General features: G+C 35.7%; 1 protein-coding gene across 1 annotated transcript; it reads right to left on the bottom strand.

The window, feature by feature from the left end:
* Positions 1-1,809: 1,809 nt before the first annotated feature.
* On the bottom strand, positions 1,810-21,567 carry LOC101222230 (spindle and kinetochore-associated protein 1 homolog). The gene is made up of 10 exons (XM_004139578.3): positions 21,410-21,567; positions 18,885-19,028; positions 18,667-18,791; positions 12,071-12,186; positions 11,873-11,951; positions 11,159-11,223; positions 5,793-5,898; positions 5,672-5,701; positions 3,043-3,156; positions 1,810-2,401 (listed from the first exon to the last, which is right to left on the bottom strand). Exons 2-10 carry the CDS (start codon positions 18,979-18,981, stop codon positions 2,324-2,326), a joined length of 810 nt encoding a protein of 269 aa, XP_004139626.1. The 5' UTR covers positions 18,982-19,028; positions 21,410-21,567; the 3' UTR covers positions 1,810-2,323.
* Positions 21,568-21,765: the final 198 nt, after the last annotated feature.

Genomic DNA, 21,765 nt, shown 5'->3' with positions numbered 1-21,765 from the left:
TGAGTTTGAATTACTCTCATCAAATTTTCTTTGATCATAGTTTCCTCGATCTCGAGCTTTGAAATCAACATGTCCACGATTGCCACCACGTCCTCGACCTCAATTGCCTTTTTCTAGGTTGTCTTTCCTTGTCTTTTAACTTCAAATTGTTGAAAAAGTTGTTCAGTCGTTTGCTTGTTCTTCTTAAGAAGCTTCTCTTCATGCACTTGTAGAAAATCAATAAGTTGATCAATAGATATTGTACTCATATCATTTGATTCTTCAATAGCTATGACGATGAAATTGAACGTTTCATCCAATGAGCACAATATCTTTTCTACTACTTGCTCATCACTTATTGTCTCACCATATCTTTTCGTTTCATTTACTATTGCTATCAATCTTAAAGTACAATATGCATTTATTAACTCTTAACTCGATCTACTTCTTTATACGTATTCTTCAAAATTTATCATGCTTGATGTGCAGTAGTTGTCGATCTAGAAATTTTTTCAAAATTTGAATCATCAATGACTTAATGAATGATGGTGAGAGCCTTTTGATCTTTTTTCCTTGTATTTTGTAATTCTCATTCAGTTTGACTCAAAGTCGGATAACTTTTTGGTTCTTCATAACCATTATTAACAATTTCTCAAACATCTTAAGGACCAAGTAGAGCTTTGATTTAAATACACCAACTGCTATAATTTTCTTTTGTAAGTTGATGCACTTGAAAGGGACTAAATTATTGTTAGCCATTTGGAAAAACAATTTTTTAAAAGTCCAAACTCAAGCTCTGATACCACTATGGGAAGTGTATGATGAACATCCCAAACTAATAATCATCAAATAAAATATTTGAGAGAAAAAAAAAAAAAAAACTTATTGGAAGACTTTGAACTTCTTTTCTGTGTATTCTATTTCACACGTGGACTAAAATACAACATACCAATCCTATTAATAGAGTTCTCTAAACTTATATAACTTCACATAACAATTAATTTTCTACTTAATTCATCATCGTATCTAATTTAAACAATCCTGCCAAACTATATATCAATTAATTATATATAATTTTAACATATCTTAATTTTGTAAGTAACTTATTTCAATTAATTAAAACATGTTTTAACTTTTCAACAAATACACATGCTGCAGTTTAAAAAGGTTTGAACTTTGAGATTAAGTGTTTATTTATGTAAAATATTAAATAATTGTTTAATTTAGATATCACTCTATATAACTTAATAAATATAAGACATCAAATTATCATCTTGAAACGTTAATAAATCAAATTATCATCTTAAAAGTTCTTTTATCTCCTTCTTTTATTTGATCTTTTTGTTCATGCACTAAATTTTGTTAATAAAAAATAGTTATTATATTTAAAATGATCATGGTTTGATGTTGGATTTCATGTATATTGAAACTTAATTTTAGTGTGTATTTTCAAATCTCCCATATTAGTTTACATACCTCTTCGTCAATTACTGCAAAATCTTTTTGTCCGTCTAGATTTTGAAATTCTTTTGTAACCAATTACACTAAATGTTAAATTCGGTTGTCTAAATTTAAAATCCAAAGTTTAAAAACTAAACTTGAAATTTAAAATTACACAGACTAAAGTTGAACTAGTTTTAAAGTATCAATCAATATGATATATGAACTTCATAATAAAATTATGGCTTCAGTTGTATGATAAAAGTCCCATTAATTAATTTATTCTATACACCCTCAAGTTTTCAACTCTAATTTCTAATCTTCTTACAGCAATTATTTTGATCCTTACAATTCTATCAATTTTCACTCATCACCTACTAAAAGTCCACATTAATAAATAGATTCAAACTCTTGTCAACTATTTGTTGAAAGAAAAACATCTTCACAGCAGCCTCTGTTTTCTTTGGCTTTTCGCCAAAACTACCCATTCTTTAGAATTTGCTTTCAAATTACATAAGTATGTCCCGAAAACTTCAGTATCTTAGAACTCTAATCTTAACGGCACAAGAATGTAGGTACAAACGTTGGCCTAATTGAAAAGAAGTCACGTTGAAAATCTAAGCAGAAATAAGCTCCTTGCAACTGATTACAAGCAACCATTAAACTATAGAGATAACAACCTCTCGCTTCGATTTGAGAATTTTTTTGATGATAATCAAAGACAGGCCATATAACTCAGCATTCTAAGATTGTCTAACCTTCTCCAAAACAATCGGTTGTACTCATCTGCTGACAAATCCTTGAGAAATGGATTGCTGGAATTGTACAGTGGATTCTCTTCTACAGGCTATACTCTGTTGATGCAAGACTCGGTAGTCTTGTGTCCACCTAAATCCTAGGTTGTTTATGATGGTTTTAATAATAAGATTACTCGCTGATGTCCAATCCGAGTCTCGCTTATGCGTCCAAGGTGACGTAAGACCTGTAAGGGTAGAAAAGTTGATATATTTTAATCTGCACTGTATATCCTAGGTTCATTATTATATGAAATCGTAAATGAAACCATTGTTTCAAACATTGACAGGAAGTATTATACCAGTCATAGTATACACAAAGACCTTATTGATATCCATGTTCTTTTTAGTTTTATGTTATGAAAAATTAAGTTTATAGACGCTACTTCTACCTATAACTTTCTTGTTTTATTAGATAATTTTTAAACCGTTTTATAAATAAATAAAAATAAAAAAAAACCAAAATTTTAAAACTATAAAAAGTAATATTCAAAAACTTAATTATGTTTTTTTATTTGAATTAGAATTCAAATCCACTTTTAAAGACGATGAAAAACTTAAGGTGTGTGTGTGTGTATATGTATATATATGTATATGTGTATATGGATATGTGTGTATATGTGTGTGTGTATTTTTATATGTATACGTGTGTATATATCTATATATATGTGCATAATTGAGAGGAAACAAGTATAATTTTAAAAAACTAAAAAGAATGGTTGTCAAATAGAAACAAAACTATGAGTTAGATGAATGAACTTTTGGTATTATCTCCAAAATAGCAATGAATCTATGATGGCTGAGAGCTAATTATATTTAACAAACTTACAGTTAGAATGGCCTTTCCAGTATTGTCAAGTTTCAATGAAGGTCCTTTCATGTCTGTTTCAAGAAAGAAATATTTTCCTTTCACTGCATTGGTTGTTGCAATATCTCTTAGCTCCTGCATGTATCAGAAATAAAAACATGGTATCTTGAAGAAATGGACAAGGAGGAAAAGAAGAAAAACATGGTTTCAGGTCCCTGACACCGTGTGGTTATCCATAGGAATCCCCAGTTTGACCAGATTGGAGAACAATGTTGATATTTTTTCTTTTTTTTCTTTTTTGTTTTTGAAAGGAAATAACACTTTTCAATCATATGGTGGAAAGAACAATGTTGATATTTACTTCTATTAATTTAACCACTTTTTTGGCCCTTTTTATAATTTTATTTGCTATTGTTATTTCAACTTTGAAACTCTAACCCCTTCATTTCTTCCCATCCTACATTTTTGTGTATTTTCTTTTTTCCCCTTTTTTTTCATTCTTTAAACTTTGTTTCTACACTTTTCACGTGCCAGAAGAGATTTGAGGACTAAGAGGGATATTACTACCAGCTGCCACCTGCTGTCGCCCATTTGCCAATTGCCAAACAGTATTATTGTTTGCTTTCTCCGACTCACCAAGCACCATTACTGTCGCTCGCCAGGCATCTGCATCTTCTACTTATTTCCATCACATATTGCTGTGTTTACATTCACCAACATCATTTGACCCCATCAACCACTGGTTGTCACTCAGTATGGTGCTGAAGGAATTTTCTCCCCATGAAATACCACACGATCAAGGATTTCCCATCAAATTAGAAACAAATTCCTGCCCTGGGCTAGAATTTGCAACCATCCACAGGCACAAGGATAGGAATCCTTTTGTCGTTGGGAGTGGGTCAGGGCCGTGATTTTGGACAAACAATTGGCTTACGTTGTGCAGATTAGTCCCGTCAAGGGTGAGGTGACAATACTAAAAGGTAGTGATAGGGGTGTTGTAAGACAGCTCAAACATGCTTCCCCACGCACTTAATTAAGTCTAAACCTTGATGACGTTTTCGTATGGTGAGAATGCCTCAACTGTTTATTTTTATGCAACCCTTAGAGAATCATGCAGACCTACCTGGTCCATGCTATCTCTTCTGTCGTTCTCTCTTTTCAATTGAATCAATCACCCCAAACACTTAAAAAAGTGCTGCATTTAAGGGCCCCGTTGGGACTAATTTAGAGAGAATTCAAAGTGATTATGAGAGCCTTTGGCAGAACTTCACGACAGGAAATGTTTTTAGAGAGCAAGGATAGGGATGGGGAAACCTTTCTCATCCTCCTACCACCAATTGAAAAAGTCATTCATAAGCTCTAGCCCAGCTAGGTCTAGTCCGGCGCAAAACAGAGTAAGTTGGCCATATGTGATTTGACCAATCAGCACCGTAGCCACAAGTGAACCAAATACTGACTTGAGGCCATCCAATGCAATGTAATCATCCTTAATCTAGCATAACGCTTAAAGTGACAAGAGGGGTGCTACCACCCTACTATGATTACTTAGCTACACCACCGTAGTAACCTCACCCAACCACATGCAAAGCACCATCAAGTAGCTGGTCTTTAATGGTGCTGCTCCAAGCCCCATCTCTGTATAAAGAGCATTGAATAAAAGCAGAGGTACACTCTCCACCACATCGAAACATTGTACAGACTTGAATACTTGAGCATGTTGAAGAAAATGGCACAAATGAAACTAAAACAATCACTTGTAAGAAAGAACCTTTTATCAAGAATGTACACAGATTGACATTTTTTAGAGAATACTTTCCCTTCTCGAAACTCACACTCACTTTTCACTCTAAGTTTATCTAACTCGCTTTCTTTGCTTTCTTTCTTCCCATAGTCATGAGGATCCTGAAGCCCAAAGTAAAAGAATCTCCCTGGGTTCTTAGATTCTACAAATACTCTAGATGTTTCTATGGATTGTCCTTATCTAAAAGAATTCTACATGATGCCTAAAGAAACCCAAAGATATTTCTATATTTTTCTATGAGATGTTTATTTACAATCTTCTAGATAAACCTAGAAGTTTCTAATATTTAAAGTTAAGCTATATGTGTAAATATTTCGTGAATTTTCTAAAATTGTTAGTGTTTGCCTTAAACTTTTAGAGGGTGCCTACAAATATAAAACCAGACTAATATCTAACCCTAATATTTTACAGGCAACTCTTCATCATGATCTTTGTTGCTACCTCCACCATCCCCACCCCATCTCCAAGACTGGTATGCACACGATCAAACAACTCGTTACTCCTCCAAAATAATGCTCCGCTTTACAGTTTTTTCCTCCATACAACTTTGCCAAATTGATACAGAGAGATTCCCAAGTTCTCGAGTAAAATGGGCAAAATATTTCATTTTCTGGATGGCATCTACTTGAAACTCAGGCAGAACAGCCATCTGATTCTACAAGTTCCTTTGATGTTTTACCTTTAAATAATATTTTAATATTTGTAAATAAATTATGCAACATCTTCAGTAGCAAGTCTGCCTAGAACCTACATGCCTACAGTAAGTTTTGCAAGCATCAATGCAAAAACGAAGCAGAAACGAAGAAGCAAATAAAAAGAGATGTGGAAAAAAATTGTTAGTGAACTTACCAGGGCCTTTTCCCAAAGGTTCTCTGCCAGCTTTAGAAAAAGTAGTCATTGTCAGCATATAACTTATAAGTGAAATGGTGGTTATCAATATGCTTTTTAAATGAGAGAATTTGACACTAACTTTTTTTTTGGGGATGCCAATAAGTTGGGCATTTGCTTCTGCATATGTTGCCATGTCATAAACAGCAGCATTGACCTTGTCAACTGTTAACCTTCCTCTCATATATCTGTGGTTGGTGAGACTTAGTAAATAAACCAAGGATTACAGGCAACTTTACAGGGAAAACATAAGCTAAAGACATTTGCAATAATCTTGTATCTTTGATATTTGAGTTTTTCCTGCTCTATTTAATGCACTTCAAACACCAAATTACCGGTCATGAAAATTATTTTAAGGTTATATAACACAAAATGTCCCTTGCGTGGGTTTCACTTTTGCCCGTTCAGAAAGTTTCAACTTTACCTTTAATATTTCATTTGTTTCATAAAAATCGTTTTTAACGTTAGGAATCTCCATTAAACTGACCAAAAGAAAATAAAAGAGCGAGAATAAAAGTATAACTGTAGAAAGATAGGATCAAAATCGAAACCAGCCATATGTATTTGGAACATTTTGTACAATTTATTGAAAACAATAAACATGAAACCAAAGCTTACGTGGAAACTGGAGAACAGGAAGAAAAACCAGGAAGTTTTTAGTTCTATTATTTTTCTGATGAATGAATACAATAGGTACAAAGAGGGAGAATAAATAGAATATAATAAGGAGTGAAAAGGGAAACAATTTAGGAAATAGGGAAAATCTTTCATATTCTTTCCAAAAGTATTCTAAGGGTCGAGCCCACTAATTCTAACACTCTCCCTCAAGCTGGGATGTAAATATCAATAAGGCCCAACTTGCTAACACAAAAGTTGAAGTTTGGTTTGAGAAGCCGTTTGGTGAGAACATTAGTGAACGGTTGGCTCGAAGGAATGTACGGAATGCATGTGCTCCCATTGTCGAGTCTTTCTTTGATGAAATGCCGATCAATCTCAACATGTTTAGTTTTATCATATTGTACTGGGTTGTTAGCAATACTAATACCAGTTTTATTATCACAAAACAACTTCAATGGTGTCTCACATTCCTGATGAAGAATTGACAAGAATTTTTGGAGCCAAATTTCCTCACATATTCCCAAACTCATAGTTGTGTCTTCGGCCTCAACGCTGCTCCTGGCCACTACACGTTGCTTTTTACTCCTCCAAGTTACAAAATTGCCCCAAACGAAGGTACAATAACCGAAGGTCCTGCCTCAATGGCTAAATTATAGATCCTACACAGTTCGAATCAGTGTATGCCTCAAATGTCTTTCTATTTATCTTTCTATATATCAACCCTTTATAGGTGTCGTTTTCAAATATCTCAGAATTTTGTTGACAGCTTCCAAGTGTTCCTCATAGGGAACATGCATAAATTGGCTGACAACACTCACAGCAAAGGAAATATTGGTTAAGTAAATCAATTTACCCATAAGACACTGATATTGTTCTTTCTAAACTGGAACGTGGTCATCAGAGTTTCCTAGTTTACAATGAATTCAATAGGAATGTTGGAATGTCAGCAAGACAACATCCCAACATACTTGTCTCAATTAGCAAATCAAGGGTGTAGTTTCTTTGAGACACGGAGATGCCTTCTTTAGATCTGACCACCTCCATTCCAAGGAAATATTTCAGATTTTCCAAATCCTTGATTTCAAATTCATCACCTAATTTTTTGCTTTAGTTGACTAATTTCTGCCTAATCATCTCCATACAAAACAATGTCAGCCACATAAACTATCAAAACTGCAATCTTCCCTGTCTTAGAAACCTTTGTAAATAAAGTATGGTCAGAATGTCCCTAACTGTACCCTTGGGACTTGACAAAAGTAGTAAACCTATCAAACCATGCTCCGAGTGACTGTTTTAGACCATATAGAAATTTCTGGAGTTTACATATCTACTGACCAAACTGGGCTTCAAATCCAGGCGAGGGGCTCATGTAGACTTCCTCCCCTAGGTTTCCATTCAAAAAGACATTGTTAACATCTAGCTGGTATAGAGGGCAATCTTGGTTCACAGCAATAGATAGCAAGACTCTCATAGTGTTCATCTTAGCAACTGGAGAAAAGGTTTCTGAATAATCAACACCATAGGTTTGAGTAAATCCCTTTGCAACTAACCTTGTCTTGTGTCTGTCAAGTGTTCCATCTGCTTTGTATTTGAGAGAACACTCATTTGCATCCCACTGTTTTATGTCCCTTAGGCAGAGAACAAATCTCCCAAGTTTTATTCTTTTCAAGAGCCTTCATCTCTTCCATGACAACATTCTTCCATTCAGGATACTCTAAAGCAGTGTAGATACTTTTCGATATTATGGTAAATTCAAGGCTTGTTGTAAATGCTCTGAACTATGAAGAGAGATATCATAGGAAACCTAGTTACAAATGGGATGTTTAGTACAGGACATGGTACCTTTTCTTGGAGGAATGGAATGTCAAGAGAGGGATAATACTCATCAAGTTTTCCTATATGAGCTTATTCAGCTTCATTATTACTGGTTCATGCTCTAACCTCAGTCTCATCACCACTGTTCTTTTCTTTCACATTTTCAAGAATAATGACACCAAACATGTGATTCTCACTCATCTCTTATTATCAGTACAAGGTTCAATAAGGTTTTCCATCCCTTGATCTCGAGGAGGTTCAGAGTCTAGGACTGGAGCCGGCGATTGACTAGTAGAGGGCACAACTTCCTTTCTCAAGTTCCTTCAGTAATATGTTTTCCAGGGAACTTGGTTTGTGGGTAGGACAATGAGATGAGGATTGAAGTCAGACACAGTACTAGGAGTAGGTTCGATAAACACAAGGTACAGTTAGACTCTTCACTCACTCTTCCCTGAAAATGGCTAACGGGAAAGTAGGGTCGGTCCTCACAAAAAGTAACATCCATAGTAACAAAGTATTTCTTGGACAGGGGATGAAAACATTTATAACCGCGCTAATGAAGGGGATACTCGACAAACACACATGCCTGAGCCGGAGGGATAAATTTGGTCTAATTAGGGCCGAAATTATGGACATAAGTGGTACACCCAAACACACGAAGGGGAACCTTTGAAATTAAACGAGAAGACATTCTATTGATTAAGTAAGCTATTGTAAGAATAACATCTCCCCACAAGTATGGAAGGAAAGGAAGTAGATAGCATAAGAGAATGGGATACTTCCAGAAGATGACGGTTTTTTCGCTCAACCACCCCATTTTGTTGAGGAGTACAGGCACACAAGTTTTGGTGAACCCCTTGGAGGCTAAGAATTCACTAAGGTTATGGTTTGGAATTCTCGACAGTTATCACTCCAAAGAATTGCAATTTGTGTATGAAATTGTATTTCAATGGAGTGATAGAAGTTTTGGAAAATAGAGGAAACCTCATATTTATTGGCGATAAGGTAGACACAGGTAAGAGACGGGTATGATCATCAATGAAAGTTACAAACCACCGTTTCCCATATGAGGTGGTGACCTTGGAAGGACCCCAAACGTCACTATGTATAAGGGTAAATGGTCGTGTGGGTTTATATGGTTGTGAGGGAAAAGAAACCCGATGTTGTTTTGCCCGAATACACACATCACAATATAACAAGGAGACATCGATTTTAGAAAATACATGGGAAAACAAATATTTCATATAAGTAAAGTTCATAGTGATCCAACCGAAAATGCCACAACATAAAGTCATGTTCAGAAGTGCTAAAATAGGAAGACAATAAACTAGTCGTAGAAATAATACTAATACTACTACATGAGGTATCCTCATCAAGAATGTACAGTCCCTTGCTGTACCGAGTAGTGCCCGTCCTCCCTGAATGAGTCCTTAAAACAAACAGATTCAAGTAAGAAAGTAGCTTTACAGTGTAGCTCATGGGTGATCTTACTAATAGATAACAAATAGTAAGAAAGCTTAGGCACATGCAAAACATTTTGAAGAGAGAAACTGTCAAAGAGAACTATTTGTCCTTTGCCAACAATCGAGGCTAAAGAGCCATCGGCTATCCAGATTTTCTCATTACTGGCACATGGGATATAAGAGACAAAGTGCTATGAAAAACCTGTTAAATGATTTGTGACCCCTGATTCCAAAATCCCGAGATTCTTCCCATCAACACTAATAAGGCCAAGGGATTGAGGCATACTTGACTAAGCAATGGCACCTAGAAGAGGAGGGCTGGTCTAGCTAGTAGTAGGTAGGGTCAGTTGACTGAGAGGTGCTAGCGGTCTCTCTAACATCGGTATCCGAGTTCTGTTACTCGTTGGAGGAACGTTCGTTACCTCTTGGGAACCATATTAGTTATATAATTGCACTGCTCACATATGAGGATTGGTTTTCCACTATTCTTCTCTTTATCATGGGTCAAGAATCGAGCATTAAAGGCAACAAGATTAGTTATATAATTTGAAGGTACATTAGGGAGTGAAGTTACCGGGTTCTTTGAATACATTGGTAGAGCGGTCGATTTAGACTGGGCCAAGGATACACCAACTTCAAAAGCAGCTCTGCTGTAGATTTGGTTGATCCTGGAACCACAAACATATGGCTGTTGTAAAGGGTCAAATGACACCGACGCGTGGAGAGAAGGATTTCATGGTTGTCCATAACTAGAGGGTGTCGGCGACTCGTAGGGCTGCGAATGACCGAAAGGGTGAGACGTTTGGACAGGCGACGATGCGTAGAAGCGTCTGGGATGGGCGGTGAGATGAACGAACGGCAGCGCCTGAGCCCACACGCTTGACAGAGGCGGTGCGTGAGGTACTTTCTGACTATTTGACTGCACAGACGACGTCGAGGGTTGGCCCACTGTGTAGATCGACGGCTTTTGAATTCGGTAGAGTAGTTTTTCTATGGCGGCGGCGATAGCCTCTGTTTTGGTTTGGGGTTTTCCTAAACTGTTTTCTAGGGTTTCGTTGTTACTTTGCTCTGATACCATATTGAAACCAATAAACATGAAACCAAAGCTTACGTGAAAACCCGCGAACCACGAGAAAAACCAAAATGTTTTTAGTTTTATTATTTTTCTAATGAATGAATACAATAGGTACAAAGAGAGAGAATAAATAGAATACAATAAGAAGTAAAAAGTGAAAAGATTTAGGAGATAGGGAAAATATTCCGTATTCTTTCCAAAAATAATCAGCCAGCCCACTAATTCTAACACAATTATTTTGGTTTCAAATTTGTCCCTAGAGTTTCAAATTTAGTGATTCTGTAATTGTAATTGGAATGGCTAGTCAATGTTTATTTTTATAACAAATCAAAATATTAGATTAAAATTGTACAATATAGCTCAAAGGCATTTTGTATGAGCTGTGGTACTGCATTTTATTAGGTAGTACGTAAGTCAAACTAGTTATCACCTATCAGTTATTCCCAAGTGCTTAAACAAAAGGAAAGAACAACTCACGAGGATAGTGAATTCAGTTCATCGATGGTTATGTACCAAAGTGGAGGAGAGGAAACTTTCTTTTCCTGAAATTGACGTGGTAAAGGTCAGTTCTACATTAATGAATAATTATGGGAGAAGTCTAATTTTCTTAGCATGGCATGAAAGTGTTAAAAATATAAACAAAATATTAAATTTACCAAAATCCATCAACTCGAGTTTCTATCTGGACCCCAATAATCTCATTTCCTCTCTAATTGTCATTCAATGAGCATAGCGCTAATTAAAACCAATAAGTGCTGAGAAATATTAAAAATAGAAACATAATATTAACCTTATCTAAGCTAGCAAGTTTTACATAATATTAACCTTATCTAAGCTAGCAAGTTTTCTTTACGAAGTACTGAATCTTCAAGAGAAAATGAAAGGATACAACAGGATAAAAGAAAAATTAAAAAGGACCAACTAAAACAAAAATGACTTCAATTGAGCAAATGAGACCTCAAAGGTAATTACAAAAAGAAATAGCAACCGAAACCCAAATAAAAACAGGGAACCTAACAAACGCTCACACATCCTCCTTGGTTCTGTCTAATCCTGTAAACACTGAAGTTATTGGCTATTAGGTTCACCAAGATTTTAACAGCTAACTTCAGCCCAAATTGCTAGTTTATAATGAAATATGTACAGTGCATTCATTTAATGTAAACATGATGAAAGGAACAAAATTCTGACCTTAGGTAAGACTGAAATCACATTCTCAGCCTCTCGCGAGCCCAATTCAGTACCAGATGCTTTGGCCTCTGAACAAAGACTGAAAACAAAAAGCCATCGAACTTTTTCATGAATCACATCTATGATACCATAACATTAAATGTTGAAGCTACGGTTCAGATCATAGAACTAGTATAAAATTTAAACCAAATCAGTTACCTGGTATTTAAGTTCAAGGCAGAAACTCTGTCAGGCAGAATCTGATAATATGTGGGAACATGAAGGGAGATACTTTCTAATCTCTTCTGCTGCTTCAGAGATGCTTCAATAAGTTTCTGCATAGTTTGGTGAAGGTTGGAATTAGTGGGTTGGGCCTTAGGGTATTTATGGAAAGATTATGGAAATATTTATCTTAATTTTTAAATCTTTTCCTTTTTAATTTCCTTGTGTTTATTCTCCCTCTTGTACCTATTGTAAAATTTATCAGAAAATAATAAGAAGAAAAATATCGTGGTTTTTTCTCCCGGTACTCGGGTTTCCACATAAATTTGTAGGTTTTTTGTCTCCACTTTCAATATGGTATCAGAGTGGGGCATTGAACAAAAACCCTAAACAACACAACCAGTGATGAAATCAAACAAATGAAACAGCCACCAGTTTTAATGTCATCATCGATGCTCGGATCGGTGCTGTCATGGACGAATGGTTCCGCCGCCTCCAGACAACGCCGGAAAATTTGTCAATTCCACCATCGTCCACACCGCCAAAACCCTCTCACGTGCCGCTGCCGGACCTCCACGCGTCGGTCCATCTTCCTCAAACAGTTCCGACCATCCCATCTGTGCAACCCTCTTTTTCACATGTGGCCTATATTGCTCCCCATGCCCTGATTCATGTTCTGCCACCTAATTCTAGCCGACCGCCACCGGTTCTGCTGTCAAATCGGTATGCTCTGCCACCCACTGACCTTAGTTATTATCTCGATGTTAAGAATCCTCAAATTCATTCAACATTTGACGTTGGTGAATGTTCAGCACATTCCAACCCTAACGTGCAAACTTCCTCTTCGGGAATAACTCAACAACAACTAGAAGGGCTTCAAAAACAGATTGTAGCAATTGAGGCTATAATCTAGAATTCAGAGAAGTATATTTCTTCTACATCTTGAGTCAAAGAAAAGTTACATAATTATATAGAGAACAAAATAAACCCTAAACACTATGTACAATTACAATAAAGGACATATGTTATAACTATATATCATAACACTCCCCCTCAAGTTGGAGCAAATATGTCAATCACGTCCAGCTTGTTGCGCAGATAACTTATCATTCCTCCATTTAAAGCTTTAGTTAGAATATCTCCCAATTGTTCTCCAGTCATTACATATCCTATGGACACCAACCCATCTTGGATTTTCTCACAAATGAAGTGACAATCCACCTTAATATGTTTAGTTTGTTCACGAAATACTGGATTAGATGCAATGTGAAGTGCAGCTTGATTATCACACCATAATTTAGCTGGCACTGTAATACTGAAGCCAATCTCAGATAATAGTTGGTGAATCCATACTATTTTTCTTACTCTTCCATGAGACTAAGTTTCCACCTACAAAGACACAATATCCAGAAGTTGATCTTCTATCCTCACGAGATCCCACCCAATCAGCATCAGAAAAACATTCAATTCTCGTATGTCCATGATCTTTGTATAAGATCCCACATCCAGGAGCAGCTTTCAGATAACACAAAATCTGCTCTACTGCAGCCCAATGATCCGCTGTAGGGGAAGACATGAACTAACTTACAACATTTACACTTACAGAATAAGCAATGTCTAGTCGAGTCACTATTAAGTAGTTCAACTTCCCAACTAATCTCCTATATCTCTCAGGATCTTTACATAAATCTCCTTTAACAAGTTGTTGATTTGGCATCATAGGAGTGCCACTTGGTTTGGCTCCTAATTTTTCTGTTTCAGACAACAAATTAAGTACATATTTTCGATGAGAAATAAATATCTTTCTTGCTTCTCATTACTTCAATGCCCAAAAAATATTTCAATTGACCCAAATCTTTCGTATAAAACTAACCATGAAGGAAAGTTTTGAGAGACAAAATACCCGATGCATAATTTCCAGTAATAACAATATCATCAACATATACAAGTAGAACTATACCGTTATCAGATCGGCGATAGAAAACTGAATGATCAGATGTACTCTTCTGCATACCAAAGGATACAGGAGTTTGACTAAACTTACCAAACCACGCACAAGGACTCTGTTTCAAACCATACAAAGATTATTGAAGGTTGCATACTTTATCACTCTCCCCCTGAGCAACAAACCCAGGTGGTTGCTCCATATAAACTTCCTCTTGAAGATTACCATGCAGAAAAGCATTGTTAATGTCAAGTTGATGCAATAACCATTTATGGGTAGCAGCCATGGAAAGAAATAGGCGGATGGAAGTTAATTTGGCAACTGGAGAAAATGTATCTGAATAATCAGTTTAGCATAAGCTTTGGCAACAAAGCGAGCTTTCAATCGAGCCACTGTTCCATCAGGATTCATCTTGACAGCAAGCACCCAATTACAACCAATGGTCTTCTTTCCTGCAGGACGAGATACCAAATCTCAAGTACCATTATTCTCTAAAGCAGTCATCTCCTCAATCATTGCATTTCGCCAGTTAGGATGAGACAAAGCTTCATGAACAAAGTTAGGAACAAATGTGTAGTCAAGAGACGTAACAAAAGCATATGTGAGGGGAGACAAGTGGTGATAGAAAACAAAGGAAGAAACAAGGTAAGTACACTTGCTTTTACCTTTGCGAAGAGCAATGGGAAGATCATCACTTGGCCTTGGATTGCATGATGAAGGAGGCATTGATGGAGGACATGAGTCTGAAGCTTGTGGTGGAAGTCGTCGGGAGTAGACTCGAGAAATCAGTGGGCGGAAAGGAGGCGTATCAGTGGAAGAGGATGGTGTGGGAGAGGTAACCTCATATATAAAAAGATTGTCATCCTCCCCTTGACATGAACTCGATGGTGATGAAATAAAAAGGTGTATCCTCAAAAAATGAAACATCAGGTGAAACAAGATACCTTTTAAGGGTAGGACAATAACATCGATACCCCTTTTAAACTCGCGAATAACCCAATAAGATACACTTCAAGGATTTGGGATCTAACTTAGTATGATGAGGACGAACGTCACGAACAAAACAGATACAACCAAATATCTTAGGAGCAATAGGAAACAAATTTTTGGCAGAAAAAAGAACACGGTGGGAAATCTTACCATTAAGAACAGAGGAAGTATTCTATTAATAAAAAAATAAGTTGTGGAAACAGCATCTGCTCAAAAGGTTTTCGAAACATGCATTTAAAACGATAAAGCATGGACAGTTTCAAGTAAATGCCTATTTTTTCGTTTTGCAACACCATTTTGAGATGGAGTATCAGCACATGAAGACTGATGAATAATGCTATGTTCACACAAGTAAGAGCCAAGAGAATGAGAAAAATATTCACCCGCATTATCAGTGCACAAAGTTTTGAGAGAGACATTAAATTGATTTTTTATTTCAATATGAAAGGCACAAAAGTGAGATAATAACTCAGAACGATTTTTCATTAAATATAACCAAGTTAGACGAGAATGATCGCCACCAAAAGTAACAAAATAACGAAAGTCTGTTTAAGATACAACTAGACATGGACCCCAAATATCAGAATGAACTAACTCAAATGGAGCAATTGCTAGCTTTCAATGAAAAGGACACGAGTGAAAGCATCATCTAATGATGGAATCTTAGAGTCATAGAGAATTTGTGCCTTTGCCATTCCAAATTCAGGTAAGAGTCAATTCAAAAAGATCATAACAGCCATCTTCTCTCGTTAAGCTTTAACATCAGGACTAAAAGGTAACAACAAGCCAAGGTCAGCAGTTATCTTCTTAAGTCGCATAAAGTAGCTGGTGACAAACTCAACTTTTTGTTCAGCACGAAAAAATTGCATACAAACCTCAAACATTTTATGTACTTGCTCTTTACCTGAATATAGAAAATCTAAAAATTCCAGAAGTTCTTTAACAGACTCACAGTGATCAACCAATCAAATTATGTCACTCTCAATGGCGTTTTTGATATGAAGATATAAACGGGCATCATCACGAACCCAATCCTTCTTCTGCTTTGCATCTTTTGGGGGATCTTCGGTCATGTGATCATCCATATCAGTACTTCTAAAATAGAACAAAATTTTCTGACGCCATTCGTAATAATTAGATCCATTTAACTTAAGTTTTGTGATCTTAGAGGCTAAGAGAATAACGTTGGTGACTACCAAATTTTTTATGTCGGCCATATTGAAGTCACACATTGATTGTAGTACACACAAACAAAGAAAAAATCAATTCAAATCGCGGTAAAATTGGAAGAAAACCCTAAAACAATGGCGTAGCCTTCAATTTTCAGCAAACTCGAATACTATTTGATAGACCCAACGACAGAGACTGATAAGAAACAGAGGTTCGAGACAAGCTCAGAAGACGGAGGTCAAATCAGAGTTCTCACGCGCTGGCACGTGGGTGATGTGCAAGGATATTCCGATGGCTCGTGAAGCTCACGCGCAGTGTTTCCCAATGATCGGCAAAGACAGACTTGCACAGACGGAGGTGGCACTTCTTACAGTATGGTGTCGACAAACGGTCAGCAAAAGGTAACCTAAACTTAAGCCTAATGGAGGAGGAAGCCAATGACCATTCAAAACCCTAACGGCTCTGATACCATGTAATCTAGAATTCAAAGAAGTATATTTCTTATACATCTTGAGTTAAAGAAAAGTTACATATTTATATAGAGAACAAAATAAACCCTAGACACTATGTACAATTACAATAAAGGACATATGTTATAACTATATATCATAACAGAGGCTACCCTAGAGACAACATCCAACACTCTTGTACTGATGTATTCTGAGAATCTAATAACCTCGTTCCTAAATTTATCGTCTTCCCATGTGAGTGAGAATGCTAGTCCAACCACTATAAACCCCGAATCTTAGTAAAACGTAAGTCCATTGAAGTTATTGGAAGTCTAAGTATTTTAGGAAGTTAAGGATAAAAAGTGTCATGAAAGGTGTGACATGGTTATGGAAAAAGAGGAAAAGTTTTGGCTAAAGTGTTGAGGCTTAAGGGCTAGGTGTTTTGGAGGTTATTTTGGGGTGTAGATGGCCAAAAGAAGGAAGAAAACTTCTAAAGGAGTGTCATTAGGCGTTTAGGCTTGGCTAAGTGGCTAAGGCATGTTGGAAAGACACTAGGCGAGAAAACTTTTAAATGGTATCACGGGCGGCTAATAATGTATCCTTGGCTAGGCAAGAAAGACGGTCCTTAGAGGTTATTTTAAGTGTTGGGAGGTTAGGCGAGAAGGCTGGATGGCTTAGTGTTGGGCGAGAAGCATGGCATGCGAGAAGTCTTAAAGGTTAGCAAGGGTTTGACATAAGGCATTTTGGCTTGGTGAAGAACAATAGGTGTTTTGGTTGGGTGAGATGATGAAGAGGTGGAGTCAATGAAGTACTTTACAGGTGTCCTTGCATGCTTAAGTTAAATTTCGGCTAGTAGGAGGTGTCAATAAAAGTTTTGCAGGGTTCAGTATAAATAGGTTACTTTAGATGGACATTTCTCTCGATTCACTTGTGCGTTTTAGCTGAAATTACTCTCAAAAGATCACAAACCGAGTCTAGTTTTTAGATTAGGGTTGTCGGACGAATTTGAGCAGAGGAGGGTTGAGTTTGAGTTGAAGAAATGAGGAAATGTCTTTCGGGTGAATCTTGGCAAGGTGCACTTCCAGAGGGCTACAGAGCGCATCCTTTCAAATTAGAAGCTGAAATTTTGAGGTAAGAAAGTTAAGACGTTTTTAAGCATCTTTATAGAAGAAAGTTTCTTGAAAAGAGTTGTGGATTTTTTGTTACGATTTTCCAAAGTTGGGTTATGTTTCTGGACAAGAAATGAGTTTCTGGACAAGTTGGTACTTGGCCGAGTGACGGGGTAAGTTAAGCGAGATGGGTCTGCATTTTGGTGAACAAAGAGGCTAGTGGTGTGTTGAGGCTGGTGCTGGACGCACAGCCTGCGCACGGTAAGCAATGCGCAAGACGCACAGCCTGTGCACAACAAGGTTTTCTTTTGCATTAAGCTCACCCTAAGGTTCGAACTTGTGACCTCAAGTGATGAATGGGCTGTTTATTGTTCACGAATCTGTGACTTGACTCTTGAGTTATCAATTTTCATAATTTTATGTTAGATACATAGATTAGTATAGGGTTAGAGATATAAGGGTAATTGGATAAGATAGGAAGTTACTAGTAGTTATTGTGTAAGTGTGGTTACAACTTGATATAAATAGAGGGAGGGTAAGTGAGAGTAGGTTGAATCAGTTATTTTGTGAGTGGTTTCTGCAAGTTTCCTTGAGAGAGAGGAAAGGCAGTGAGGGAAGTCTTATTCGTCTTTGTTCTTAGTTTTTTGCATTGTTCTTACTTTCTACATTTTATTTCCAGAATTGAGATCATCAATTCTATATTGTAATAGTTGAAGTTCATATCAATACAATACAAACACAACTCCCCAGTGTTCTAACAGTTTGTCAAAACTCTCAAATGGAATATTTTCTTTATTTTAGGTCAACTTATTTTTAAAACAGTTTGTATCTAATTTCTTAAGTTTCCACATAACGATGCAGGAGAAAAGAAGCGAACAGAATTGAATATAGAGTCAAAATAAAGATTGTCTAATGAAGGGATGAATATACTTTTGCTTTCGGAATTGCTTCAGCTTCTTCTCGTAACTGTTTCTTGATCGCCTGTACCTGCAATTCCATCACCTTCAATGATGCATCAACTGCTGACAAATCAGGGAGACAACTTGCAGGATACACTACAAACAAGAAGTCAGTAATGAGGTAGTGACACGTCATCAAATGAAATTACAGCCAAGAAACTGGATAATAGCTCAAATATTTCCACTCACTGTTTCGTGCAATTACAAGATCCTGGAGCTCTGCGATCCGGCCGTTGAAAGCCACGATTAGATTATCAAGCAATGAACCAGCTTCCTTCAATTCCATCTATCTCCCTAGTGTGACACTCACCTCTTTGTAAAAATTCTTGAAGTCTGAAGGTTCAATTACATAAATTTGTTAGTTTGTTATTCTTTAAACAACATGAACAATTACAAATTTAAAACTTGAGTCTGGAAATTAGGCCAAAAACCCTTACCACGAAAGCTTATGATAGTAAATAAATCAATTTTCTTAAGAATTCAAAAGATAGTCACTATACAAATTTATTTTTTTTATGAAAACAACTTTTGTTGAGAAAAAAATTAAAGGACACTGTACAAGCTTTATATTTGACATAAAAAACAAACAGCTCTTAAATAAAATTAATATCTAAAAACAACTCAATACATCATAAGTTGACCATAACAACAATATACAGAGCAATGTGTGAGGTGAGCCATATTAATGCATATGCAGTCTAATTAGAGACTAACAAATTTTAAAATTTAAAATTTAAAACGAAAATTATTCAAAAAAAGAAGAAAAAATAAGAAGCCAAAAAATGTACTGATATATGCAGTGAGATCTAAAACAAAATGAAAATATCAAGTTAACAGACTTGAAAATCCAAAACAAGCTTCACAGAGAGAAGTTTCTTTAGACCAGCTCCAGGACTAAATCTTGAACATCATGAGCAATAATGCTGAGAAACAAACCGACCCAGATTGGCAACGAAGACAATTGGATGTAAAATAAACCAAGTAGGACCTTTCGACCTTGATTTTGTTTCTTTAAGAGGTTTGTTGTTCTTCAATTACGATGCAGATCATAATGGAAATTGGTAAAGCTTCTAATGCTCATAGACCTGATGAAGATAAAAGGGATATAGCCCAATAACGAGTTCACAATAAGTTGCTTAGCTAATTGATGCAGTAATTGCAAAGCTTAGGAATTTTATGAATAATACTTTTGATGATGATTTATTAATGAGAGGAGAAGTCTTTTTATAGGCTGGAAGTTTACAAGAGTTGTTAGAAGTTAGTTATTGTAGAACTAACTTGGAGTTGAGTTAGTTTATTTATAACTAATACAAGATATAAGATTAATAACTCAAGATAAACAAGTTTTAACTAAAGAATAACTAATCATAAAATACAAGAATGGTAATTCAAGATACTCAAGAATTAGCTAAAGAAATACTAAAGAACTTAAAAGAAACATCAAGAAAGGAGGGTGTTCTACATCACTAATGAAATCAGATCGATGTTTTACTTTAATCGGTTGTTTGGTTTTCTTTCACTCGCTTTGGAAGATTGTATGAACATTTTTCTACAGTTTCTTCTACCAATGAAAAAGTTGTTTAATGTTCAAAGAAACACAAGTATTCTATTGGAAGCCAACACATTTATCCTCTCTTAATTACTTCTACTAAATTATATGTTTCCCCTTTCCCCTAACAACTTGAAAATTTTCAGTTTAGTTTTGTTTCTATAAGCATCAAACTTTGATGAATAGGTTAGGAAGGAAAATAAGCAGCATCTTTTAGCTTCCTGGAACAGGAAGAGAATGAAGAACCATTAATTGGACCAAACCAAAAGCCATACAATCACGGTTCTTTGCTTTATTTGTAGACCATTTTATTTTGGAAGTTTCTATTATTTCTAAATTGCTAGTGCTACGCTTTGAATAATTTAATTCTATAGCAGTTTTTAGTATAATAATGAAGAGAAAAATCAGTAAATGCACTGATTCAACTAACATGATATAGAAGGGAATGAAGGAAAATATAATTTTCATCTTATTCCAAGAAGAGATGACCCTCAGTTAAACACAATGTGGCATTGAGTGGCTGGGTAAAAAACTTTCAACTAATTACAGTTTTTAATAGACCATCCAACAGCATTGTATTATAATACATGCCAACAACACCAATACAAAAAAAATACAATAGAAATATGCTACAATTTTAGTAAAATAGTAGCAAAACTGAAGAACTTAAATACACTTGAAATGTTATGATGAGTTTAAATGCACCAGAAATGCTAGGGTAAGTTCAACACTTCAGCTAACATCAAATTATCACCAACAATACAAAAGTCTAACAAAATATGCTAAAATTCTATTATAATACTAAAATCGGCGAATTAGGAAACATTTTTGGTTACAGTTTAAACATAGATGCAAGTTCAAGAGTATAATACTGAAAACCAATTCAACTAACATGAGAACTTCGGTTGAAGAAACAGAATTAAAAATAAAGGCTCTCATAAAAAAACTAATGTTTTCTAACAGAGTAACAACGGTGCATGCAGCAGCTCTGTAAATCATTCAGAACAATAAACGGAAATAAAAACTGAAATTGAAAATCTCAATTGATGCATTTCTAACCAATCACTTGTGAGGAAAAAAAAACTCCGAATCAGCTAATTTACTCCCCTAGATGCGACCAGATACCAATAATTGTAGGTTGTAGAAATTGAATCTTAACTCGTACCGATTGAAATAGGAGAAATTTGAGAATCAATTGTCGAGTATGTATGAGATTGCAAGTGAGAGAGCGCGGGAGGTTGCTGAGAAATGAAGACAAGTCGAATTTGAAAGATGATCCTCAAATTCAAATAAAAATGCTACTTTATGATTCAAAAATATATTTTCATACTTTACAATATTACCCCTCCATTTATAGAATTCTTCTAGCGGTTTGGATTGAAGATAACATTAAATATTTGGAACTTTACATATTTGGATTTGTTTGAATATGGACCATACTCTTTAGAAGTTAAATATGGAGGAATTTTTAAAAAGAATAGATTTTACAAAATATGATATTTTAATTTATTTTGTTATTTT

This window comes from Cucumis sativus, chromosome 7 (genome assembly GCF_000004075.3).
Source record: "Cucumis sativus cultivar 9930 chromosome 7, Cucumber_9930_V3, whole genome shotgun sequence".
In the NCBI taxonomy this organism is placed as follows: domain Eukaryota; kingdom Viridiplantae; phylum Streptophyta; class Magnoliopsida; order Cucurbitales; family Cucurbitaceae; genus Cucumis; species Cucumis sativus.
This window is presented reverse-complemented; position numbering and strand designations above follow the sequence as displayed.